We start from the raw sequence: 27,114 nt of genomic DNA, 5'->3' as shown, positions 1-27,114 counted from the left end.
CACAAATACACCTCCCCACCTAAAGCCAATCCCAACCAACAAGTATCTTTCTATCAAACAGAGGAGATATAAGAATGCCTAAACTGTGATAACTCCCACCTGCAATCCCTAAACTTTATTTGGCCACCAACACATCCTTTCATAAGGAAGAGCTATCCACCAAGACTTGTCACTTTCACTTAGCTAATAGGCTAAGGTTAAATACCTTGAGATATCTCACTCCAAGACACCCTTTTCTTTTTGACTTGCATGATACATACCATTTAACCCACACAATCACCTTTGCCCCCTACAATTCCTTTGAAAACCTTATATGTGAATGAAGAGATCTATAAGATATGCATATAATTAATGACAGAATTAAGTTAAGACTATTCTCCCCAAAAGACTAGCATACCTATTATGCCATGGATCAAGGTTTGATCAAAGAACATCTAGCACTGGCTTTCAAGTAGATGCCTTCTGCAAATTGGCACTCAGAGTAAAGCTTCTCGAGCAAAACTTGTCAAGGAAATTCTCCAACACTTTTGTCTAGCTTTTCTGGTTTCAACTTTCAATCTGAACCTGCCTAAATCCAGGTTTCCGCCCTCCTCAAATTTAGCCAATGCTAAGGTTGCTCGATATGTTTCTATTGTCGAATTCCATCATACTTATAAACATGGTAAGTGTTTGGGATTTACTTTGTTGTCTGCCCAGGTTAAAAAGCATGATTTTCCCTACATTCTTGATAGAGTTAATGATCATTACTTCTGTAGCAGTTCATTCTATGCAGAATATGTGGCTGTAAACAAACAACTGTTTGTGGTCAGATTGACAGAAGTGTGAGAGTTTATTCGGGTAGCAAGTCTAGCCAATGGGTAAATTAGTAAACAGTTACTCTTAGAAATCAGGGAAGTCTGCCACCAATTTTTCTCTTCTTGCTAAGGACGTCTGGAACTTAATTCACAATCCTAATAAGCTTTGGGGTTCAATTACTAACTGACTAACAAACTACTTTTACTAAATTAATTCACCATATTGAACACTAGGATGTTAATAGCAGCGCTATAGCGTAGCGTTTTACCACCTCTCTGCTATGCTATAAGACTGCTTTCCGCTATTTAGAGAAGCGAAAATAGCGGCCGCTATTTGCAGGAAAATAGCATTTTGTTAGCGGTGGCGTAGCGTTTTGGTAGCGCTATTTGGCCGCTTTAGCGTTTTGGAGGGGAAAAAATTGATGAAAATCTTTATTTTGGAAATAAATCATAAGTGAGGGGTATTTTGGACTTTTCTACACATCAAAAAGCAACCAACACATCACAACACGTGATTTACTTTTCTATTTGAGTTGTTTCTTCTTTCTTTTCTCACATCACGCTGTTCTCCTCTTCTCCTTCAACGGACTCCTTCACCAAATCACCTCTTCCTTCAACATCTACTTCACCAAATCGACTCCTTTGTTTCCTTTCTCCAAATCAACTGCTCTTCTCCTCTTCTTACAAGGTTTGTTCCTTTCTCAAACCTTAATGTGGTGGAGCTTAGAAGTGAAGATGAGGCAGAAGCAGATGTGGTCTCAAGGGCTTCAAAAGATTAATGGCTTGTCATTATTTTGTTTACTTTTAGAACTTGCTGATGCTTTATTTTAATGGGATGCCATTTTGAGTACTTCTAGAATTTTAATGGTATGTCATTTTGAGTACTTCTAGAATTTTAATGGGATGTCATTTTGAGTACTTCTAGAACTTCATGGAATGTTATTAGTCTTTATTTAGAACCTATTTTGATGGTAAATGACAATATTTAGTATAATTATTAAGTAAGAAAGTCCTTTTAATTTTGTGTATTTTCCTATTTTAGTATTTATGTATGTTGTTGGAATTTATGTTTAATTTGTACATGACCGCTATACCGTTATAGCGCTACCCGCTATACCGCAATAGCATTTTTAAGGTTCGGCGCTACGCGCCGCTATCCGAGATTAACAACATAGATTGAACAACAATCTAACCATCTAACTATAAACTTGTATCTAACTAACTGACTGCCAAACTACTTATATTCACCTAATATGTACCATTACCATCACATCGATAACAAATTGCATATGGTTAAAAAAATATGACCAAGTAGGTAGTGATACAAATAATTTGTATGGGAAAAACATGGTAGGAAATGAAGAATATCATATATTTGATCATAAAAAGTTTTTCTGTAAAAAATACATAGTACTGCAGGTACAATAAAACAGAGTAGCATCTCTTACAAGACAGTCATCAACAACACTTGGTCTAGGGCAGCGATTTATTGACCCAACAGTGCAACACGATCCTTTTGTACTGACTGAGTTAGGTTGATATCAAAGAGCTCACATCGAATAGGCATCTCTATCTCATAGAAGGGGTTCTTCAAAACATAATCCGTATACAATTCATATATGTATTTCAATAAACTTTCTATTTGTTGAGTGCCAGGCTCACATACTGCGAAAAACTTCGTCCCTGTTAGAGAGAAGAATTAATTTCATATGGCATGATTAACTGGTTATATCAAAATCTAAAATCTAAACAAGGTACGGATAGGAAATTATAAAATAGTGCTTCAATTTACCACTGATATTAAACTGAATAGTACTTCACCACCATGAATGCAAAGAGCCAATTAAGATGATAGCACTACATAAAATTCAACCGCAAGTTGTAACAACTTGTACAGCAGCCAAACATCTAGAAATATCTAAATTGTCAAGTTCATCATCATTCAAATCTGAACAAGCATATGCCTGCAACCTTTACTTTAGTTTACAAACTTTAAATAGACTAGGAATGTCGTATATTGTGTAGATAATTTTTTTCTTTTGTCTTGAATATATAATCAAACATCAAACATATACTTGTCTTTATTTTAACAAAAGAAAAAAAAAAATCTTGTCTCAACAAGGAATTCAAAAAATTTGTACTGTGCAGTGAGTGCTTAGTATAATATCTGATAATTTTAACAAAAGTAAAAAAAAAAAGTTCTTGTCTCAACAAGGAATTCAAAAAATTTGTAATGTGCAGTGAGTGCTTAGTATAATATCTGATAAATAACAGTACATACAAAATTATTTATTTCAAGCCTCCTTCCTACATATTCAAATACATTTTTTCACTCTTAAGTTTTATGTCCCAGCCTCCTTGAAAATAATGATATATACTCCTAACTTTATAAAATATACAACTATGTCAAAGTTTTTGCAGCTTAGCAGAGCATATATCAAAACCTGGAAGATAACAAACAATGTAATTCTATAGGTAAAATTCCACAGCACCATAAATTAGTAAGACTTGTGTCACAAAAAATTATCTATATTCAAGAGCTTCCGATATAATTATATTATTAAACCATCTTTCACTAAAACCAGGCTACACTAAGTACTCGCAAGGCTGCATATTATATATACCAGTGTGGGTAAAAATCAAATGTTGGTATTACATATATGATATATCATTTATCAATATGCACATTATGCTTGGCATTCATTCTTCATTTTATTCACCATGTGACTGCCTAACATAATAATTAGTTATTTAATTTAAAATAATACCTGTTAGTGATTGGAAGCAATGAAGATCAAATGTATCAGCTTGGAGTAGTTCAATTCCTGAACAACCTGACACGGGTGATAGCTGCTGAGAGATGGCATGCATTGAATGCCATAAGCTAGCCACTCGTAAGGTATCATTGGTATCCATTCGTCCAGCTGATCCATAATCCTAAATATCAAAGAGTTTAACAAATTCTTCGTAGTTTTCAATTAAAAAGAAAAAACATTGCTCTAACTCAACAGTGCAACAACAATAACAAAGCTTTATCTTTGCATTAGAAGGGATTAGTTCTAGTTAACATGTATGGATTAAATGATGCCATTATGATTTGTCTAAAGGCTATTACAGTTTTTTAAAGTCTTTGTTTGGCTTTGCAAAGATAAATAAAAAATTGTTGTAAGTCTGCCAATATAACTAAAATTACTACTATTATTTAATACAAAAGTAGGAAGATTGAATCATCATTATTTCCATCTTGCTAAGTAAAGTCATATCCTAATTATCATATTATTCAACAAAATTCTTAAATAAATATACTGAAATCTCTAAGAGGCACATTGCTTAACACCACTAATATAAACTGAGAAACCAATGGATACAGATACAAAGGTGTCTTCGTTATGTGTATGTTGCCTAGGTGTGGGTACGGTACTGGTACCCCATACGGGTACCGGTACGGGGTACGACATTTTTAGAAAAACTAATACACGTGTATGTGCATAAATTAAGGTACGGGTATGTACCCGGTACTGGTACGGGTACGTACCCGGTACTGGTACTCTCCCTCAAATTGAGTACCCGTGTATCAGACTTTCACTCTATAATGTGACCTGATTAAGAACCAAACACACGCATAAAAGAAAGATACCAACTTTGAGTAAAATATATCATTCATGAAACAAAATAAAAGAATTTCAAGTACATAGTTTTAGTAGGGAATAGGGAATAATGGAACCTTGTAGTAGATCAATCCACCAGACTTGTTGATGATGTAAAGACTATAAATCGCTGCCATTTCAAAAGCCTTTGCCAGAATCTGGAATCCCTAAACAATTGAACTTCATTAAAATTCTGTTGCAAAACTTGATGGGACAATTGTCCCTGCTTCAGCCACATCACATTTATGCATGCAAGCATAAAACAATATTCTAATAATTGCTTCTAAAAAACAAAGAAGCACAAATTTTGTATAATCAATTGTAGTTAGTTGGTCCATGATACTACAATGAATACTATTCTTTTATAGACAAATTATGGGTTAATTTGTCAGGGGGAGAGAGATTTGTTAGTATTAGGTATCCAAAGTTGTCAATCGCAGATCACAAAAATATAGCAGTTTGTTCATATTCCACTATGCTACAATGCCAAACTGGTTGAATAATCACTATTTGACAACACTTTAGTACTAAGACCAGTATAAAATTCAGGCGGGCCACCAAATCAAATATTCAAGTAATATTGTACTACAAAAAATTTAAGTTGTAACAAGCACATACTTGATCATCAAAAAATTAAACTACATGATTTAAAACACCTTAAAATTCATTTCTTGGTCACTAAATCTACTATTAAACTTAACCCAAGTAAAGAAACATAAGAGTTGAACTTAACCCAATTGAGTGGCAAAACCAAGATTAAACATGATCTCCTCAAGATAATCTCAACACAGATGATCATACACCTTATTGATGTCCAACTTGAGAACTATAGTTTATATCCCCCTTCAAACCATTTGTTTACATATTAGATAGTGAACTATGTCACTGGCAATGACAATCAAAGCCTAGTTTTTTTGCCATCAACCCCAATTTCCAAAGTTCAACTACCCTATTAAATTAAATTATGATATATCCCACATTAAGTTTAGTTGTTGTCTTGTTTTACAGGTATAGAGTAAACTCAATTGAAATTTGAAATTGAGGTTGCAAATTAAATTTTATTAAACGCAATCAAAGATATAGACTTTAAAAAACAAAACAAACAAAGTGTTTGATAGAACACAAGATAAATGAATCCTAACACATAGGAAGAAATAGAAAGACAAACTAAGCTACTGAGAACTCAGGACATAGTAAAGAAACGTGACAGAGTTAACGATTTGTTTATCTTTTTTATTTCCCATTTCCTTGTCCGATTGTGAACACAGTTAGCCATGAAAATGTTAAGAAAGCTAAACAATTACTAAGCATATATAAATCTACATTGCAGTTCTTTCATGAATAAAATGAAACATACCAACTACTACTAAACATTAATCTATAAGCCATATATTCATTAATTTATTAACTTGCAGCAATCAACACTACACTACTGTCATACTAGACTAGTGTATAATAATTAAGTCAATTAAGCTAATAACAAACACTGTTCATACTTCCATATTCTCAAATCTCTACTGCTAAAATCACTTAAAATATCAAATTCTAAACAAGGTTAAAATCAATTCCGAAATATCAATTCCCAAACAAAACATACTCAGTGAAGAATCGAAAAATCAAATAAAAACCTAAGCAAACTAGAGGCGAAGTATATACCGCAAATTCGTGAGATTAAGAGGGATCACGAGAAATTTGGCTTGAATCGGAGGGATTCGCGCTCAAATTTTTGAATTCGTAGTGAGAAAAATTTGGATCAGAATGAAAAGGGAGCGAGCAATTCGATCTGAGAGATGAACTTTGTGGGAGTCATTGGAATTCAAATCAGAATGGAACTTTGAGCTTGAGAAAGATAGAGGCGTGAACGGTGAACGTGTTCGTGTGAGAGGCGCGTGCGGTAAAACTAAATGAGTAAATAAGTAATTACTAATTAGTCCTAGATCAGTAAAAATATAAAAAATAAACTTATGTTTGGATTGATGTGGAATGGTGGAATGAAATGAAGTGGAATAATATGTGTCTTTAAGGACACATGTTAGCTTTTACGGGTCATGTTAATATATGTCTTAAGAGTATTTGTTAAAGGATATTTTAAATACTAGTATTTATGTTTTCAACAAATTAATTGTTAACTTCTAAAAATATGAAATGCACAACTTTTAATGTAAAATTATTATCTATAATATACTATTTTAAGGGCATACGTTAGTTTTTCACTTTTACATTTCATTGTATGTTTGGTTTTGTCAAAAAAATGAACGAAATGGAATGGTGTATGGTGGAAGTGGAACTCATTTCTTCCAATACCCTTCATTCACCCTAATTTTGGGTCAAGTGGTTTCAGCCTCTCCCGATTGTAGTTGCGGAGAATCGAACTGTAGTCATTCCTACAAAGTTCAGCGTCAATCACTACTAAATCAACTAACGATTGACATACCCCCTCTAGTTTTTAAACAAACGCTAATCTCCCTTAATTTTTATTGAATTAAACACTCACCTCGCTTTCTATTTAACACTGTTAACTTCCGTTAAACAACTCATTCAGTTTCACTCATCCCCTACACTCACATTCTCTGCGTTGATAGACTATCGGTCCATGAAAAACTTTTTTTTTTACAGCAGTCCATGAAAAACTTAGAGTTGATAAATAAGCTCCAAAATCATTCACTAATGATCTTCTTGGGGATGGAGAAAATGATGATTAATTTTTTTTGACAAGGAGAAAATGATGATTTTTTTTTTGACACGGGAGAAAATGATGATTTAAACTATTATAGTCTCCCATATTTTTAATATTATTATATCTTGTTTTAAAACAGTTTTTAATAAATAACTTGCTCAACTTAGATTTACATGTATATATTTTGATTCTAAATTTATATGTTTTATAAATATATAATGGTGTCGGTGTCTTATATTTTTTACATTAGCGGTGTCGCCGTATCCGTGTCGGAGTCTGTGCTCCATAGGTCGCAGCTCTTTTGGTGGCTACCCCAAAATAAATGCAACAACATTTAATCATGGGCGTGGGCGTGTTGGCCATAATCTTCATAAAGGACGTTGGGGTAATGCTCATTTTGATGGACGAGGATATGTGAATAATTATAGGCCTCCTAAATATGACCAAAATAATAAAAATCATCAAGGAAAATGTAAATATATCCAAGAAGGTCCCCCGAGGAACCGTGATGATATATGTTTTAGATGCGAAAAGAAAGGACATTGGTCTAAGACGTGTAGGACACAATAACACTTGTGTAAAAGATTCAAGACATTCGTAGAAGAAAAAGGAAAAGAAGTTAATTTTTTTGAAATTGAACCTGAGAATGATACTACCTACCTTGAAGCTGCTGATTTCATTGAAGGAGAAAATGAAATAAATATGGATTAAGTAACTAATTAAATGTGTATTTGAATAATGTGTGGTGTGATAAATACTATCCCAAGATCTACTGATTTAATAGAAGGACAGGTAATGTTATGTTCATGTTACCAAATGGAACAAAATTTGTCATTAATGATGTTTTATATTCTCCTAAATCAAAGAGAAATTTGTTGAGTTTTAATGACATATATCGTCAAGGGGTGTGACACTAAAACCGTAACTGGTGGCAATATGAAATATATTAACATTACTACTAATGTTTCTGAAATGAATGAAACCTTAGAAAAACTACCAAAATTACCTTCGGGATTACATTATACATATATAAATAAAATTGAATGTAATTTAGTAGTAAAAGAAGATCCAAAAACTATGATTTTATGGCATTACCGTTTAGGTCATCCTGATTCAACAATGATGCGAAAAATAATTGAAAGTATTCATGGTCATCCTTTGAAAGGTTTAAAGTTTACAAAAGAGGATAGATCATGTGAAGCTTGTTCTCTTGGCAAACTAATAACAACACATTCACCGGGCAAGATTCATACAAAATCACCTGCATTTCTTGAAAGGATTCAAGTGATATATGTGGACCTATCAATCCACCGTCTGGACCATTCAGATATTTCATGGTATTAATTGATGCATTTAGTAGATGGTCGTATGTTTGTTTATTGTCAGGTCGTGATATGGCACTTGCAAAATTTCTTGCACAAATAATTAAACTAAGGGTACAATTTCCTGATTATACTATAAAGAAAATTAGACTTGACAATATTGGTGAATTTAGATCAGAATCATTCAATAATTATTACATGTCACACAAAATGGTTTAACTGAGTCATTAATAAAATGTCTTCAATATATAACTAGACCATTAATAATGAGAACTAATGTTGAAATATCTATCTAAAATATCAACTTAAAATAGCAATACGAAAATATATTTAGGTATTCTTTATTTGTGAGGAGGAGCAATTAGGAAAACATAAAAAAAATATATTTTGTTGACCATTTCTGTTTCTTCCTAATCATCATCATCACCACTGTTCCATACGGTACGCGTGCACATGCTAGTTTACACACACGCACACTAAAAGGAAAATGACAATATATTAACTTAAACCATAAGAAATCTAATACACGTCTAATTTCCAACATTAAAGAACCTTCATACTAATCTTCTTCTTCCCTAACTATCATTATAAATATCAATTAAATCAAATTCAAATTATTATATAACAAAGTTTAATTCGATCCCAATTCCAATTATTGTTTATCCTCACATAGATATTTATATCAAACAAACAAAACTCTGATCTATCATCATCATGGCTTATCCTTATCAACCTTCTGCCTCTGCTCCGATGCCGGCACTCCCAACCACCATAATCGGACCTCAATACTGTGCTCCGTATCAGTTGGATCTGACGATTGTCAAAAAGGTTATGACTGTTACAGATGGGAATTTCGCCGTCACTGATGTTAACGGCAATATCGTCTTCAAAGTTAAGGGTTCTTTGTTAACGCTTCGTGATCGCCGTGTCTTGGTTGATGCCGTCGGTAACCCCATCACCACCCTACGTCGTAAGGTTCAGCTTTTTTCTCTCTCTTTGATAATCTCTCTCTTTATATTTTCTTCTATTTTTATTTTTTTTTAAATAGTAATTTTATTTTTAGCAACTCAACTTCAAAAATAATTAAACTTTAGTATCGTTTTATTGTACGAGATATTTTACAAGATATTTTTAAGCCACATAGTAGAAGTCAATTTTTATTTTAAGCTGCCCTGCTTTTGATTTTTTTTATCTTTTTAACTAATGTATGATCCGCACAAATATGGAGATTAATTTTCTGAGTTAACTTTTAATAGTTTGACATCTCCCAACAAATGAGTTTCCATATTCATAGGTATGGATTCAACCCAGAACCAAATGATTAAGAGGTCTAAATATTTACGGCAATGACCTGATTTTAATTTAAATATATCCTTAATAAAAGAAAGAGTTTACTTTTTTGATACATAAAAATTGAAGTATCTAGTATATGATATAATTTAGATACATCAATCTTTATATATATATATATATATATATATATATATATATATATATATAATAATAATAAACTTTTCTTATATTAATCACAAGATGGAGCTTTCCTTTTAGTCATTTGAAATTTTTAAATAGTAATTCTTGCAATTTTCGCCAATGCTGCTCGGTGGACTAATTAAGGATATCAAAATGGAAATTTTTCCTCGTAAATTGTGCATTTAATGACTTAAATATGTAAAAAGTTATCATCTCTCGTCATTAGTTTTGTCATTTATTTCATTTTTTAGTATATTTAACTAGTGTCTTGGGGCACTGTTTAGCATGACACTAAAAATAATGGTAAGCGCACATATTTATTTGGTGAGGAAATTTTCTACATGATATTTTAAGAAAGGTCTTGCTAACGAGTGTCCCCGGGACACTCTTTAAGCATTCCATTTAAAGAAACTTTTTATTCAAAAAGTTAAACACTATAATTTCCAATGCGTTGACTTCACGCATTCCGATAAAAAACTTAATATTTAAGGGCTTAAAGAGTGTCCGGAGCACTATTTAGCATTTGCCTTTTAAGAATTTATGTAAAACATTTAGTAAGTGCATTTCTGATGTTAAAAGCCAGCAGAAACATTTAATCTGTTGAAACGTGGTTTCGGATATGCTCTACTCCTTTTAAATGCACTTAATGTGTATGAATTTTAATTCGAATTTTTTAAAAACAAAATGTTAGAAGTGATGTTAGCTCAATAAGTATTGTTTAATGTCTAGTTTTACTAATTAAGCTGTATGATTTACCGTAAAAATAAAATAAAATTAAGCTGTATGATTTTATGATTTATTGATTGATGCAGATAGCGACTCTGCATGATCGGTGGGAAGCTTTTCGGGGTGAAAGCACAGATTCTAAAGATCTGATATTTACATTAAAAAGATCGTCCCTAATCCAGTTTAAGGACAAATTAGATGTGTTTCTAGCTGGTAACAAAAAACAAGATGTTTGTGACTTTAAAGTCAAAGGTAGTTGGTTAGAACGATCTTGCATTGTTTATGCTGGTGAATCTAACCACATTGTTGCCAAGGTAATTAATTAATTAAAATTGTTCTTTAGTTTTTAATTACTACTTATCGCTTAAGTATGTATACTAATCAAAAATCACTTTCATGACATTATTGTTATTGCAGATGCACAAAAAGCACACTATTAAGAGTCTTTTAATTGGTAAAGACCATTTCGCGGTCACGGTTTATCCCAATGTTGATTACGCTTTCATAGTGTCGTTAATCGTGATACTTGACGAGATTAACGATGATGAGAAGGATGATTAGAGGATTAGTGTTTTATATTCGTCAAATTCTATTTGTACTTATAACCAAAATGAGTAATACAATACCATATATTGAGTTAAGGGATTTGCAGATTATTATAGATTGAAGTCACAGTTATTTTGTTTTTGTTCTGGACCTTATTAATTACCTGAATAGCAAATTTCATATTCTAAATTAAGCTCCTTCTATAATGTACAAGTGGCATAAATCTTGCAAATTTTACATTCCATTTGGATTTTGAGTGAAGTGGACATAAACTAAGAGAGTTAGAGAAGTGGACATTCTGTCTGTTTGGTACATGATCTTAACTGTTGATCAGAACAGGTAGAAGGCCAGCTGGAAGTCCGTTGAGCAGGTGGTAGGCAGCAGGTCCGAGCAGATGATCCACGGAGGGGGGGGTTGTACCTGCAGGTGCTCCGATGCCTAAGTCAGTAAGGGTAGAGAGCAAAAGAGATACTAGAGAGAAGCTAGAGAGAGAGAGTAATTGCAATAATGAATAGTGTCTACCTTGCTCTCCCATGAGGGAGAGTATTTATAGCCCCCAGCTCTGGGCCAAAGGTCCTCTTAGTGGGCTGGACTAGCCAAGGCCCATTAAGAGGGACTGCCAAGATATTACCCTTAGATAGTGGGTAGAGTAGTAATTTTACCCTATCTTGGTGGAGAGGTTGTGTCATGCTGACATGGAGGTGGTTGGGCAAGCCATGTGGACTTTGTGAGGGTCTAGGTGGACTAGCATTAGTCTAGTCCAGAACAGGAGCCCCCCAAGTCGTTGCTCCTAGGCATAGGAGTGATGACTTTAGATGTGTGCCCAAGTGCAGAAGGAAATCTCCTTGCAACCTCTCTTGAACAAAAGTGGACGAGGAAGTTGCTCGTCAAAGCCTTGCTCGTAGCAAGCATCTGCAATGTTTTGCTCGAATCGATTTTTCGAGGATGTTTAACATCTTGCTCGTAATTATGGTTACGAGGAAGTATGTGTTGCTCGTATCTCCTGCGAGGAGATATTGCACAAGATGGAATAGTTGCTCGTTGCTATAGCGAAGAGATAACAACGAGAAGTATTGTTGCTCGCAACGATGACGAGGAGATGATTTTCAAGAAAGAATTGTTACTTGTTGATATGTTGCTCGTTGCTCTGGCGAAGAGATAGCAGCGAGGAAGTTTTATTGCTCGTTGCTATGACGAAGAGGCTAGCAACGGGGAGGCTTTATTGCTCGTTACCATGACGAGGAGGTTAGTAACGAGGAGGACCGTTTGTTGGGAATGTGAAAGGGCGCATTTACTGCTTTGATTTTTACGAGGGAGTGTAAGGACCATTGGATCAAAGCGTCTCTTCACTTGGCTTGATCTATATAATAGAGGAGAGTGAATTTCATTTTCACTTTTCACTCTCTCTCTTCAATTGTGATTCTGGATATTCTCTCTGAAGTTTCAACTTGCTTGTCAGATCGTTCTTCAGATTTTCTTCATATTCAAGGTAATTCTTCCAAATTTTGTTACTTAGATCCATTTTTTGTTGTTCCTGCCCAGTTTTGGGCGTTTTTATATGAAGAATGTTATGAATTTATGAACATTAGGATGAATGTGCCGGGCACCGTATGAATTTAGTGTCGGGGAGCTTTCCTCCCTTTTGAAACTCTAGGTTAGACAACTAGTGACGGGGAGCCTATCTCCTCGTTTCAAACTTTGGATAGTTTATTAAGTGACGGGGAGCCTATCTCCCCGTTTCAAACTTTAGATAGTTTACATGCCGGGGAGCTTTCCTCCCCTTTTTAACTTGGAGAATTTTGCTGAAAATTTGTTGTTTAAATTTTATGCCGGGGAGCTTACCTCCCCGTCTTTGGCTTAGAGAATTTTGCACGAAATTTCGTTGTAAAACTTTAGTGCCGGGGAGCTTACCTCCCCGTTTTGCCTGCCTTACCCTCCTCGGTTTGATTTTGATTGCCATTTGAAAAGGGCTTTGGTCGGGGACAGCGTCCTCGTCCTATTTTGCGCCCTTTCACTTGAATTGCGGTGAAAGGGTGGATTTGATCATCGAATTCACTTTGTTTTTACTGCATTTCAGGTTTTAAAATGTCAGATTCCGAGGAGGTTGTAGAAGTGCAGGGTGCGGAGAAGTTTACGCTGGTCGACTGTATAACTGATCCTGCACTGGATTGGGTTGCTCCTGAGCCCCGAGGAATAGCTTCGGTGCTCACTCCCAAGGATCCTAAGTTGCACACAGTCGTCGAACAGAGGAAAGCGAATGAACCTGTTAACTGGTCGACCCTTCTACCCGGGGAGGATAAACGGGTGTGCTCGTCTTTTGACGGGCAGGATTTTGCTATGTATGAGTTCGTCTTTAAAGAGATGGGACTTAGACTGCCGTTCAGCCCTTTTGCGGCAAGTGTTCTCAAAGCCTTGCAAGTGGCTCCGTCACAGCTGCACCCTAACTCCTGGTCGTTTATAATGGCGTTCGAGCATCTCTGCGTGTATAAAGATGTTCGTCCCAGCCTTCCCCTCTTTTTTAGGATCTTCAAAATTCAACGCAAGCCGACGAAGGAAGTAGGACGAGCACCTCGTCAAAATTGGGTTTCGTTGAAGCATCACGAGGATGTCAAACTTTTTAAGATGTTCGTGGACTCCATTAAGGATTTTAAGGAGAGGTATTATATCGTCCGGCCAGAGTCTCCTTCTGCCCGGGAGAGTTTATTGGAACTTGAGGAAGATACAGACGAGCAAGGTGTTGCTCGTAAAGATGCCAGCGGGCAAGTCATACTTCGGGCAGTTCCTAAGTTCCCGTTGAGCTGGTCGTACACCTACTTCCATAAGGAGCCTAAGGAGTATACAACCGGGGAAGCAGATTTGTCTCCCGAGGACATGGCTGCCTTTGAGAGTTTGAAGGCCTTTGTGGCCGGTTTTACTCCAGGGGTCTGGACGACTCGTAAGGGAGTTACAATAAGGGACGAACACGGGGAGCCGAGGACCTCTCCTCGATATATTAATACTAGGACCCTCCTCAAGTGCAAAAATGCCGGGGAGGTTAAATTGTGTTTGGGTATTGTTTCCTTTCTTTTTAACTTAGAAAAATTTCTGTTATTGTTGTATGTATTCCTCGTCCTTTATTTAACTTGCTCGTCATGTGTTTGCAGACAAAATGGAGACCATTGCTGAGCGGATGTTGAAGGCTAAGCAAAATGAGGAGGCGAGCAAGTCTGGCCGGTCGAAGAAGAAAACTGTTGCTAAGACTTCTCCGCAGGTGAGGCCGGGGACCCCTTCCGTGCAGATTGTTGGGACCTCGTTGGGTGGTTCGGGCACTCCTACCTCAGCTGCCCGGCCTCCTCCAGCGAAGAGGACAAGAGAAGAAGATCCCCCGGTTGAGGAGGCGGGCATGGGTGCATGCAGCAAGTTTCCTGTTCCTCGGTGCTTTACCGTGGACAGATTTTTTGAGAAGTATCCTCCGGAGGTCTTTGAAGCTGAAAGGACTGCTATTCTCAACCAAGAGCCTGAGGTCCGTAAGCAGCAGCATGCTCGTGACATGGCTGCTGTGGTGCGAATGATCTCGAGCTCCCTAGTCCTCGGTGACGACCGGGAGTCTCTGCTCGAGCAGCTGAACGATGCTCATACTAGGCACGAGCGGGCTAAGAGTCGGATTAATCAGCTCAAGATTAATGTGGACGATCTTAAGGAGAAGCAGAAGCATTGGGCCGACCAGGTGGAGGAGCACCGTATAAGGGGAGAAGAGTTGGATGCTGCTCGGGCTGAAATTGAAAGGCTTAATGCTGCCATGGCGCCGGGCGAGAACGAACACAAGGCTGCCGAGGGGTTTATCACCCGAGCAGACTTGGTCAAGGTGATTGCTCTGCTGTCCCATGACTTTGTAGAGGGCACTGAGTACGCCTTTGAGAATGCCGTGCAGCAAATCAAGTGCCTTAATCCTGACGTGGAGTTGGTGACCCGGGGAATGCATGTGAACAAGGAAGTCAAAGATGGCCAGATTGTTATCCCTGCTGGCCTAGACGTCTCTGATGACGAGGAGGATGATGCTGAATTGGTGCACGAGGAAGATCATGGAGACGAGGAGGGTGATGGGCATGAGCAGGAAGATAGGTGCGAGGAGTAGATGTCCCTGGCTTTTGCATTGTAATTTTATTTTGTCTTTTTGAATTTTTGGGGCCTTTGAGCCATGGTTTGTAATTTTGGAACAAGTGGGCTTCTGTCCCCGTTTTTTATTTTTATGACAATTCCGGGCAGGTGCCCGTTTATTTATCTATGCTTGTTTATAGCTGCACGTCTATACTTGCTCGCATGTATGTTTACATTTTCTGCTCGCATGTATGTTTACATTTTCTGCTCGCATGTATGTTTCCTCGTCTTTTTAACTTAGAAAATTTTGAGGAAATTTCGTTGTTTAAAATTTCAACCGGGGAGCCTCCCCGTCTTTTTAACTTAGAAAATTTTGAGAAACTTCGTTGTTTTAAAATTTCAACCGGGGAGGTCTGGTCCCTACTTTTAACTTAGCAAAATTTTATGCTAATTTTTTGCTCAAAATCTGAGCCGGGGAGCTTGTCCCCATTTTAAACTTAACGAAATTTGCTGTTTAAGCTTCGTGACGGGGAGTTTCTCTCCCCGTTATTGAGGTGCTCGTCTGGGCATGCTGGTATGCTCATTCGAGCGAGTTGGTGTGCTAAGTTTTGCCTGTTTTGTATACTTATCATATTTTTGCATGTATGAATGCTGCGCTCGTTGTTATTTTGCCAGGGAGGTTTCCCCTGCTTGATACTGAGCATGTTTTATTGAGGGTAGTCTCCTCTGTTTTGACTTAAACAGTTTAGGGAACTGTATAAGCACTTAGAGTTGTTTCTAAGTTACGCGAATACGAGCACGCTAGTGTACCTTTCTTCGCAACCTGAACCTCCCATCGCGAGCTGGGTGCTAGGTCATGGCACGGGGACGATGGGCTCGTTTCGAGAGTTATCCTCGTCTAGCAGGAGTTCCATTTCCCTTATGGTGAATTAGTTCCCCTGCTATGGTTTTAGATGAGCACGTGTGCCATGGTGCCCTCCGTTGTTTAAGGTGCTCGATTCGTTGTGTTCTGAAGTGCGAGCAGCCTTTTTTGGTGTGGCAATAACTTAGCTGTAATATTGTTTCAATTTCTGGGCATTCCAAGGTCGAGGAAGTTTCTTTCCTCGAAGGTCCTCGAGATAGTATGCACCATTTTCTGTTTTGTCAATGACGCGGTATGGTCCTTCCCAATTGGGTGCAAGTTTGCCATCCTGGGAGTCTGCATTGCGTCTTAGGACGAGGCTGCCCACCTCGAATTCTCTTTTGATGACTTTGGTGTCATGACGGGCAGCTATTTTCTGCTTCAGGGTGGCCTCCTTTAAGGAAGCTCCTGTTCGAATTTCTTCGACGAGGTCAAGCTCCTCTCGAAGTGCTTCGTCATTCTGTTCTTCATCTAGAGGTTGCTCAGTCCGACGAGATGGTTCCCCAATCTCTACGGGGATAACTGCCTCCGTTCCATATACCATTCGGAAGGGGGTCTCTCCAGTTGTGGAGTGTGGGGTTGTTCGATAGGCCCAGAGTACATTGTCTAGCTCCTCGACCCATTTCTTTTTGTTTTGGTCAAGTCTTCTTCGTAACCCTCTTAGGATTACTCTGTTGGCTGCTTCAGCTTGTCCGTTGGTTTGGGGGTGCTCAACCGATGTGAAGTGCTGCTTGGTGCCCAGGGCAACAAGGAATGCTTGAAAATCTTTGTCTGTAAACTGTGTTCCGTTGTCTGTGACTACCACCTGTGGTATTCCGAATCTAGCTAGCACATTTCTTTTGAAGAAGCGCAGGATTCTGAGCGACGTTATGTCGGAGAGGGGTTCGGCTTCCACCCACTTTGTGAAGTAGTCCACTGCTACTATTAGGTAGCGATTTTGATAAAGTCCTTTGGTAAAAGGACCAAGTAAGTCCATGCCCCACCAGGCGAAGGGCCAGGGGGAAGACAAAGATTTTAGTTCTCGAGGGGGAGCTAAGTGCATATCTCCATGCCTTTGGCATTTGTCACATTTTTTTACGTGGTCTTTGGCGTCCTGTTGCATAGTAGGCCAATAGTACCCTGCTCGTAGAGCTTTCCTGGCAAGTGACCTTCCTCCTAGGTGTTGGGCGTTAATGCCCTCGTGGACTTCGCGCAGGATGTAATCTGCTGTGTCCTCGTCCACACATTTTAGGAGAGGAATGGAAAATCCTCTCCTGTATAATTTTCCATCAAGGATGACATAGGAGCAGACTCTTCGTCTGACTATAGCTGCTTGTTTCTGGTCGTCAGGGAGAGTTCCGTGCTCGAGGAAGTTGTATACTGGAGTCATCCAACAGTCTTTGTCGCCAATGACGTTTATGTCCACAACCTTGCTTGGTTTTTCTATGCTTGGACGAGGGAGTATCTCTTGGATGACAGATTTGTTTCCGCCCTTCCTTTTTGTGCTTGCCAGCTTGGACAGGATATCTGCCCTTTTGTTATGCTCGCGGGGAACATGTAATACTTCAACAGAGTTGAACTTGGTGATCTTTTCCTTTACTAGCACTAGATATTCAGAGAGGTTATCATTCTTGGTCTGGTACTCTCCTAGCACCTGTGAGGCGACCAGTTGTGAATCTGTGTAGATTTTTATCTCCTTGGCTTGTACGTCCTCGGCCAAACGTAGTCCAGCGAGGAATGCTTCATATTCTGCTTGGTTGTTTGAAGTTGGGAAGGATAGTGCTAGGGACACCTCGATTAGTAAGCCATTCTCATTTTCAAGAATGATGCCTGCACCTGCTCCTGTGGCGCTTGATGCTCCGTCCACAAAGATTGTCCATTTATCTGCTCCGTCCACTGTAGGGGAGGAGCTCGTCATCTCTGCGACGAAGTCAGCTAGGACTTGGGCTTTTAGAGCTTTTCTGCTCTCGTAACGAATGTCGAATTCTGAAAGTTCGAGGGACCATTTGAGCATCCTGCCCGCCATATCTGGTCGGCCAAGCAAAGACTTGATTGGTTGGTCTGTTCGGACCACAATTGTATGGGCCAAGAAATAATGTCTTAGTCTCCTTGCAGCATAAACTAGTGCAAGGGCTATTTTTTCAATTTGTTGGTACCTTAGTTCAGGACCCTGCAAGGCTTTACTCGTAAAGTATACTGGTTTCTGCCCTTCGTTTGTCTCTCGAATAAGAGCTGCACTTACAGCTTCTGAGGCGACGGAAAGGTATAGGTATAATACCTCCTCGTCATTTGGTCGTGAGAGGACAGGTGGCTCTGATAATGCCTTTTTCAGATGTTGGAGAGCTTGCTCGCATTCATCTGTCCATTCGAAGACTGCTTCTTTCTTTAGTAGTTTGAAAAAGGGAAGTGCATGTTGTGCTGATTTGGATACAAATCTGGAGAGCGATGTTAGCATTCCATTAAGAGTTTGTATGGACTTCTTATCGCTCGGAGTGGGGAGCTCGGCAAAAGCTCTGCACTTGTCAGGGTTAGCTTCAATTCCTCGCTCGGTTAGGTAAAACCCCAGGAATTTTCCTGCTCGGACCCCGAAGGTGCACTTCTCTGGATTAAATCTCATGTTGTATTTCCTGGCCTGCTCGAACACCTTTCGAAGGTGCACGACATGGTCGAGTTCCTCGGGGGATTTTACGATCATGTCGTCCATGTATACCTCGAGCATGTCTCCTATTTGTCCTCGGAAGACTTTGTTCATCATTCGCTGGTATGTGGCTCCTGCATTTTTGAGACCGAAGGGCATTACGTTGTAGTAATAGTTGCCCGACTCAGTCATGAAAGCTGTTTTTTCTCTATCTGCCACTGCCATTGGAATTTGGTTATAACCTGAATAAGCATCCATAAAAGACAATAATTTAAAGCCAGAAGAATTATCAACAAGTCTATCAATGCAAGGTAAGGGATAAGAGTCTTTAGGGCAAGCCCTGTTAAGATCGGTATAGTCACAACACATCCTCCACTTTCCATTAGATTTTTTGACGAGTACAACGTTGGACAGCCAGGTTGTATACCTGGCCTCCGAAATGAAATTTGCCTCTAAGAGGTCTTTTACACATTTTTCTGCAGCCTCCGATTTCTCAGGAGACTGCCTACGCCTACGTTGTACAATGGGAAGTGCAGTAGGATCAATAGTCAGCTGGTGACATGCTACGTTGGGGTCCAAGCCGGGCATCTCGGAAGCGTGCCAGGCGAACAGATCAGCATTTTCCTTCAAGCAGGCTTCAAGCTGCTTCCTAGCAAGTTCGGGGAGCCCAGTCCCAATCTTCACTGTCCTGCTCGGGTCTTCTCCGAAGGGCATCAGCTCGAACTCCCCGTCTGGAACTGGACGACGGTGTTCTTGGCTTGCCTCGTCGTCTTCCTTCTTCTCTTTGCGGAGCTTCTTCTCATCCTTGTTTTCCTTTTTGGAAAAGCGGCTGTCGAGGTCGATGGAGCTGATTTCTGGCAAGGGCAGGGAAGTTGTTGCCTTGGACTTCTTGGACTCGGGGAGCTGCCCGATATATTCATTTCCTTTGGAGGAGGCATTGAAGACTCTCCTTGCAGCTTCAATGTCTCCATGCAGTGTCGCAACTTGGCCTTTATGAGTATAATACTTCATCTTGAGGTGGGCAGTTGAAGGGACAGCCATTAAGTCAGCAATAGCTGTCCGGCCCAGGATGCACTGGTAGAGAGAGGGGCAGTCTACTACCAGGAATTTCACTTTGATGGTTTTTGAAGTTTCTTCAGAGCCAACGGTGACTAGCAGGTCTACATAGCCCCATGGCTTAGTTGTTGCTCCATTAAATCCGGAGAGATCAGATCCAAAGTAAGGAGTGAGGTAGGTCTCATCTAGTTGCAGAGTCTTGAAAAGTTGGGAATACATGATATCACAGGAGCTTCCTTGGTCGACCAGTACCCTGCGGACGTCCATATTTGCCATGTCCACTCTGATGAGCAGGGGTATCTGGGAGTTTGCAGTTCCACCGGGCAGCTCTTCCATATAGAAGGCTAAGGGCTTTGATTGCCCTTTCGGTTTGATCAGAACAGGTAGAAGGCCAGCTGGAAGTCCGTTGAGCAGGTGGTAGGCAGCAGGTCCGAGCAGATGATCCACGGAGGGGGGGGTTGTACCTGCAGGTGCTCCGATGCCTAAGTCAGTAAGGGTAGAGAGCAAAAGAGATACTAGAGAGAAGCTAGAGAGAGAGAGTAATTGCAATAATGAATAGTGTCTACCTTGCTCTCCCATGAGGGAGAGTATTTATAGCCCCCAGCTCTGGGCCAAAGGTCCTCTTAGTGGGCTGGACTAGCCAAGGCCCATTAAGAGGGACTGCCAAGATATTACCCTTAGATAGTGGGTAGAGTAGTAATTTTACCCTATCTTGGTGGAGAGATTGTGCCATGCTGACATGGAGGTGGTTGGGCAAGCCATGTGGACTTTGTGAGGGTCTAGGTGGACTAGCATTAGTCTAGTCCAGAACAGTACACATAAACTAAAATTTTTACCATACAAGTGTGTCAAGAGAAAAAGGAGGATGGTGTTGCTTCACTAGTAGCATATGCTGGAGGAAATTATCAGCAGCAATCTTCGCCGCCTGGTTTAGAGATTGATATTATTAAAGAAGGCAAAATATGGAGAAAGAAACTAAAATTGTTTGAATGAAAAACAGTGTTGAGAAAATACGAACATGGAAGATAAACTTGCTACGTTCAGTTGGCACAAATTTTTGTGGTTTCCAATACCGCCGAGATCTTCGTCGTTCGTGATGAAGCGTGATGAAGCGGATGAAGCATTTGCGGTTATGAGATGTTAAAAATATTTATTGTCTAATTTATTTCCACCAACTTACATAAACATGAAAGTACAAATAACCCTACAATTTTTTATTTTTTTTATAATTTTCAATTGTGAAAGGTGTTAGTATGAGTGGTGGATGAGAATATATATATATATATATATATATATATATATATATATATATATATATATATATATATATATATATATATATATGTAGAACAGCGATGCTTCACTTAGAAAATTGATATTCCAATGTGAACGAATTGATTCCGCCCAAAGACTTAATTGTGCTATGAAATCTTTTTTATTTGATTGGTGATAATTGATTATGCAAGAAATATGCAACCACATTAATTATAACCATTAATGTGAGTCAAAGATATGAGTCAAAAATTTGTTCCAAATTATAATATTGATAAGGGTCATGCTAACCGGTGCCCCCGGGGCACTGGTTAAGGAAACCAAAAACAGAAAGTTTTGAAAAGAAAAATACATATTTTAAACTTTCGAGGAGTTGACTGCACAAACTCCAATGCCAAATTACTATTTTTGCATCCTTAACTAGTGCCCCGGGGGCACTGTTTAGCATTTTCCTATGCTTAACACTTTGATAACATAATTTTAATTACAATTGATTGATATATATGCCTTAGTGGTTGAAATAATTTATTCTAAATAAGTGATCCGGTTACGATTCTCATGATTGACAAATTTCTGATTATTTTTAATTTTTGATAAAGCTATGTGAAAAAGTTCGTGCCTAAACTACAAAGAAAATTAGGATTAACCTAGTTGCATATTATAACTATTATATACGTATTATATATAAGAAAGATTTATAGAGGTACAGTTAGCCGTTAGGTTTCTTCCCCTCAAAGAAAAGATATATTCTGAAAGCAAAAAATAAAATAAAAAGAATGTATCTTCTAACAGAACTTTTTTTGGATAAACATGAGGGCTAAGCCCGAATCTTCTAACAAATTTATTTCCATACTTTTATTTTTCCTAAAAACACCCCTTAGGGAGACAGAATTTCCAGCTATACTCCCATTTTTACTAAAAGCTATGCAACCCACAATAGTATTACTATGCTGAAACAAAATTGATTTGTTAATCTCTCAAGATTTTTATGATAACAAAGTATTTAAAGGACAGTTGGTGTTACTAGCAATTAGGAGGGGCCATAATCACTTGATGTCAGAACTGACATCCGAACCAGATTAAATTGGTGGTGAAAGCCAATAAAAAAATGTCTTGAATCTTTTTTATTATCACCCGTATCTGGCACAATTCTTTTTTTTCGAACGGCAAATATATTATTATTAATAATCGGTCTCCACATAAGACGAACAGAAGTCGGGAAAAATGGTACTATAAAACAAATGTGGCGTATATAAGCGGAACACCAATGAAAAAAGACAAAAACAGACACCATCTAATAAAGGTATTTCTGACATCAAGTGGTTTCCTGTGGATCTTCATCTTTGTTAATATACTTTTTTTTTATTATTGAACTAGACGTTCAGAATTGAATGAGGTGAAACGGGTTGGCTTCTGAATAGCGGTGTTTCAGCTAGTGGTAGAGTGTTGATGATGGTTGTAAAAACTTGACGATTTCAGCCTTAGTGCGTTGGGGGAAAGGATACTTGCAGTTATGTTAGCACTCTGATGCTCAAGTCAGTATATGAAAAAGGTTTAAAGAGTATAAATGGAGGCGCAGAAGTCATACCTAGCGATTGATGTATGAACGTTTATATATGAGAGGATATTAGGGTTTACAGTATCGTGGGATCCCTCATGTGGAGTGGATCAGCCATAGATAACACATTTATTGTCTTTTCATACGAGCACTTGAGGATGGTTTAGGCTCTTCACCTTTAGTCGTGCTCGTTTTGTATGTTTGTCGTGGTCGCGTTGCCACATGTTTATTCTTATCCCATTTTGACGGGTCTTCTCGTATATTGGGCCTTTAACCGATCCATAACAATTATTATATAAACTGATATGGATATATTCATCTTTGTATACCGGCTAAAATGTTTATTTTTAAAACTATTTTATCTTATTTTGTTTAACCTTAAATAGGTTAGGAAAAATCTTATGTTGTTTATGATCTTTAGCAAGATATTCTCTCTCCACAATGGTTACTGGAATGAGTTGATTGGTAGTTATATGATTCCTTTGAGAACCATACCTAATTGACTTGATTTGCATGTGTATGTGTGGTGCAACACAGACTAGACATATGCTTGTTTTTTTTGACAGTCAGACTAGACATATGCTAACTAACTACTAAGATGTTTTTTTGTTGTTGAAATTTTGTTGTTGAAATTTTTCATATATATATATATATATAAGACCGGAGAAAGTATAATCTAATTATGCGGCTTTTTTGGGCAGCAAATCTTATTTGACCTATGGCATCATTATCATACACTAGTAGAAAAAAGCTTTTTTACATCTGGCGAAAACCACTTTTTACATCTGAACAATTTCAGATGTAGGCGCACGAGACTTAGTAAGTATACACGTTTTACATCTGGCGTAGTCAGATGTAAAAAAACACTTTTTACCTCTGACCAAGGCGAAAATCAAATATTATTTTTTTAAAATTAAATTGGACTTTTTACATCTGACCAAGTCCACCAGATGTGAAATCTTAACTTTTTTTTTTTGTTAAAAACCTGCGTTTTTTTTTTTTTATATATTTTAAATCTTTTTTTTTTATTAAAAAAATCTAACCTACAATGCCAACAATATAACATAACTTGCATCAAGAACATAATACTAAAATTCAACATCCATAGCCAAATTCAACATATATATATATATATATATATATATATAGTAATAATATCATTAAAGTACAACCACATTGTAATCCAAAATACAAAACATCATAATAATTAATACTAATCCATCCAAAGTACAAATTAAAACATCATCATAACTAGTCAATTGTAACTTCACACAAACCTAACTAGCTCCTAATCTTTCTCGTCGGCATCATCATAATCTACCTCGGGATTATATAGTTCAAGAAAACAAGTTGCCCAGCGGTCTCGCAAATCATACAGCTCATCCTCTATTAATGCCGTGGGATCATTGAACACCTACAATATGTAAATAACTTAATTCATATGTAAACTACAATATGTTAATTAATGTATGGTAAATGAATCAGCATAGCCATTTAGTGAACCAGCATAGCACAAAAATTGTGAACGCTATAGCACAAAAATTGTGAACCAGCATAGCACAAAAATACACCAGCTGCTGGAGCCAAAAAAGGTGCCCAAATAGAAATGCACAGCAGGAAAAAAACAAGCACAGTAGCAAAAAAACAAGCACAACAATGACCAGCAACCAAAATAGAAATGCACAGCAACCTATATATCATCATTCATTCACTACTAAGTATACAAATGTCTTCCTATCATCATTCATTCACTATACTAAAGTATACAACTGTCATTAACTACTTAGCTAAATGCACTAAACTATGAGTCTCATAGAAAAATACAAATTCATTACATAGAAAAATACTCACAGTCATGATGTCGCCAGCATACATAGCCAAAGGATCATTTTTCTTTTCACCTGCAAATGTCAAAGACAATGAAACAATTACTACTACAGGTAGTAACATGCAATAATGCAAAAGGAAAGATATGCAGATGCTTACAAATTTTATAAGCAACTGAAGGAAGCTGCAGGGGAAATCAAGATATCATATTGATCCAATGTCTCCTTAATGCTATTCCTTATAATGGTTCTCACCTGTAACATACAACACACATAAAACGTCTTCTTGTAGATCCCAAACCTCTAAACAAAAAATGAAATTCAGATTATTGATAAGATAACCTACGAAAAGAAGCAAGAGTCTAACTATCACAACAATATCTATGTAACATTATATTCTAAGAGACACAAAAAGAACAAGAGTGGATGTATATTGTGTAAGGATGAAATCTTGAAACATTATAAATTTCTCTAAGCATTTGTGTATTTATCTGAGTCCTGTGATACTGAATTCATCGTCATTGGTTGAAGACTGAAGACTCGAGAGGTAGATCAGATACACCAAGAAATACATAAAATAAAGTTAGCAGTACCTATTGTAAAGTTAGCAGTACCCATCAAAATTCCCATTTTCACCTGAAATGTATTAAACATAGAAAAGTCGTGCTTCAAGTAAGCATTTAGAATGTCCACCAAAAAGAACTGAAAAAGCTAAGTCGTGCTTCTGTTTTAATTTATTTTCTTTTTCCCCTCTATACAAATTAAATCCAACCAATATATACAAATTTCTTAACACAAATCACAAAACCTATATACCAGTTTTCAGAAAATAGATAGTCATCACTCTCTTATTACTTTGCAGACCACAAAATATACAAATTTTGCAGTCTCCGCAGCAACATCGCGCAACAACATTGACAGTGTGACCGCGACTGTCTTATGAATTGACTAATATTCACTTACTAATCACAATGAGAAATAGTTATACATGTTGCAATGAAAACTAACCTCATCAGTCTCTAGGCCAGTTGGGTGATTGGTTGCTTCAACAAGAAACTTCTCAGCTCCATCTTCAAATCTATATATGGAAAAAAAAAATGGTATTGTATTAGTTATAAAAGTCTTTAATTTGGAGAAACTGAAAAGGTATTAACCACATCAAATACAAAGACTAAACTGCTAGCTCGTTCTTCCGATCTATGGAGAAAAAAAAAGAATATTATGTTTCCAATTTAGTCTATCATCACAATTTTTTGCATAAAAAGTATTAAACACAACACATACACAAGTGTATCCAACACTCAATTTGCAATAAACTCCTATCATAATATTAATTTATCAATCTCAAGTGTGAGACAAAAATTAAAAAGGTGCAATCCCTAACGACACACTTGATGTCTTTGTACTAGTTCATGACAACGAGAGCACAAAGGAAAAGGAAAATTAATGTAACTTCAAGCTAGGAAATCCTTAATGTCTTTCTACTAGTTCATGACATCCTTTAATTTATTATAGTTTGAAACAATGAGACAACAAACAAAGGAACTGTCAAGAACATAATACAAAACTGACAAGACAAATATGGAGATAAACCAGAAAGTGCAGTTGGTTTACAAGGGTTATTGCGATATGGAGATAAACCATAATAATATCTCAACCTTTTAGTTAAGAATCCATTTGTACTTCCCATCGATACTTCCATAGCAACACTTTCTCCACACTTACACCAATTAACTTCAGGAACCTTGGCTCCACTCCTAGTTTCAAAAATAAATCACATCAACAGATATGCATATACCCACATGATTAAGACATTATTTATTTGGATATAAACAGCTTCATAAAGCACTCATCATATAAGCTATTTCTATCATAAAAGATAAAATAAACTCAAACCAAAAATAATTATATAACTTCAATACTAGACAAAAAAATCATATAATTATGAAAAAAATCACTATCATATAATTTACCTTCATAATTTCCACTATACCAGACAAAAAATCACTTGAAACTTTAAATGAAATAAAACTAAGAAAACATAAACAGATCTGACAGAGTTCCAAACTAAGAACATAATTTTAAGAATAAAAATTGAGAAATAGAATCAGTACCTGTTTGCGTTTTCAGTCGGAGAGCTTCGATTCGTGACGAGAGAGAGCTTCAATTCGTGTATACTAGTACAGAAAAAGAAATTGATGAATATACAGAAAAGGAAAATATTTAAAAAGGAATAAAAAAGAAAGAAGAGTACCTGAATCGATGAAGGTTTGACAATAGTGAAAGAGAAAGACAAGCTTCGATTCGTGAGAGCAAAGGCTTCGATTCGTTTCAATTTGTTTCAATTCGTGAGAGCGGAGAGAGGCTTCGATTTGGAGTTAGGGTTCAAGTGAGAAGCTTCGATTTGACGAGTGAGAGAGACAGAGGACGACTGCGAGTGATAAGGCGGTGGTGGTGAGTTGTTTTGAGGTTGTTGAGGGTTCAATCGATGGTGGTGGTGGACGACTGCGAGGGTTTGTTCATGGCTGAAGGTTGTTCATCGAGAGAGAGATTGCGTTGATTTGTTTTATTTTTTTGTATCAGATTGCGTTTTTGTTTAGTCTATATCTAAATTCACTTATT

The 27,114-nt window shown here is 37.4% G+C and overlaps 2 protein-coding genes and 1 long non-coding RNA gene across 6 annotated transcripts; 1 reads left to right on the top strand and 2 right to left on the bottom strand.

Moving 5' to 3' along the window:
• Positions 1 to 2,084: 2,084 nt before the first annotated feature.
• On the bottom strand, positions 2,085 to 6,328 carry LOC123892872 (trafficking protein particle complex subunit 4-like). 2 transcript variants are annotated; one of them, XM_045942752.1, is made up of 4 exons: positions 6,098 to 6,328; positions 4,519 to 4,599; positions 3,563 to 3,731; positions 2,085 to 2,477 (listed from the first exon to the last, which is right to left on the bottom strand). In XM_045942752.1, exons 2-4 carry the CDS (start codon positions 4,576 to 4,578, stop codon positions 2,281 to 2,283), a joined length of 426 nt encoding a protein of 141 aa, XP_045798708.1. In that variant the 5' UTR covers positions 4,579 to 4,599; positions 6,098 to 6,328; the 3' UTR covers positions 2,085 to 2,280. The 2 variants fall into 2 exon arrangements, with proteins under 2 accessions (XP_045798708.1, XP_045798707.1); XM_045942751.1 differs by having other exon boundaries at positions 4,519 to 4,608; positions 6,098 to 6,291.
• Positions 6,329 to 8,894: 2,566 nt separating this feature from the next.
• LOC123893210 (protein LURP-one-related 10-like) lies at positions 8,895 to 11,398 on the top strand. Its single transcript, XM_045943143.1, has 3 exons — positions 8,895 to 9,415; positions 10,726 to 10,953; positions 11,057 to 11,398. The coding sequence occupies exons 1-3, from the start codon at positions 9,155 to 9,157 to the stop codon at positions 11,198 to 11,200; spliced, it is 633 nt and encodes a 210-aa protein (XP_045799099.1). The 5' UTR covers positions 8,895 to 9,154; the 3' UTR covers positions 11,201 to 11,398.
• A 12,457-nt stretch (positions 11,399 to 23,855) lies between these two features.
• On the bottom strand, positions 23,856 to 27,076 carry LOC123890141. Of its 3 annotated transcripts, none has more exons than XR_006802721.1 (8): positions 26,747 to 27,076; positions 26,607 to 26,669; positions 26,151 to 26,249; positions 25,501 to 25,570; positions 25,086 to 25,128; positions 24,653 to 24,747; positions 24,518 to 24,567; positions 23,856 to 24,080 (listed from the first exon to the last, which is right to left on the bottom strand). It is a non-coding gene; the product is annotated as an uncharacterized LOC123890141 (long non-coding RNA). The 3 variants fall into 3 exon arrangements; XR_006802723.1 differs by having other exon boundaries at positions 23,856 to 24,052; XR_006802722.1 differs by lacking the exon at positions 25,086 to 25,128.
• Positions 27,077 to 27,114: the final 38 nt, after the last annotated feature.

This window comes from Trifolium pratense, linkage group LG6 (genome assembly GCF_020283565.1).
Source record: "Trifolium pratense cultivar HEN17-A07 linkage group LG6, ARS_RC_1.1, whole genome shotgun sequence".
NCBI lineage: Eukaryota > Viridiplantae > Streptophyta > Magnoliopsida > Fabales > Fabaceae > Trifolium > Trifolium pratense.
Note: the sequence above shows the minus strand (reverse complement) of the source record. Positions and strands in the feature narration are given on the sequence as shown.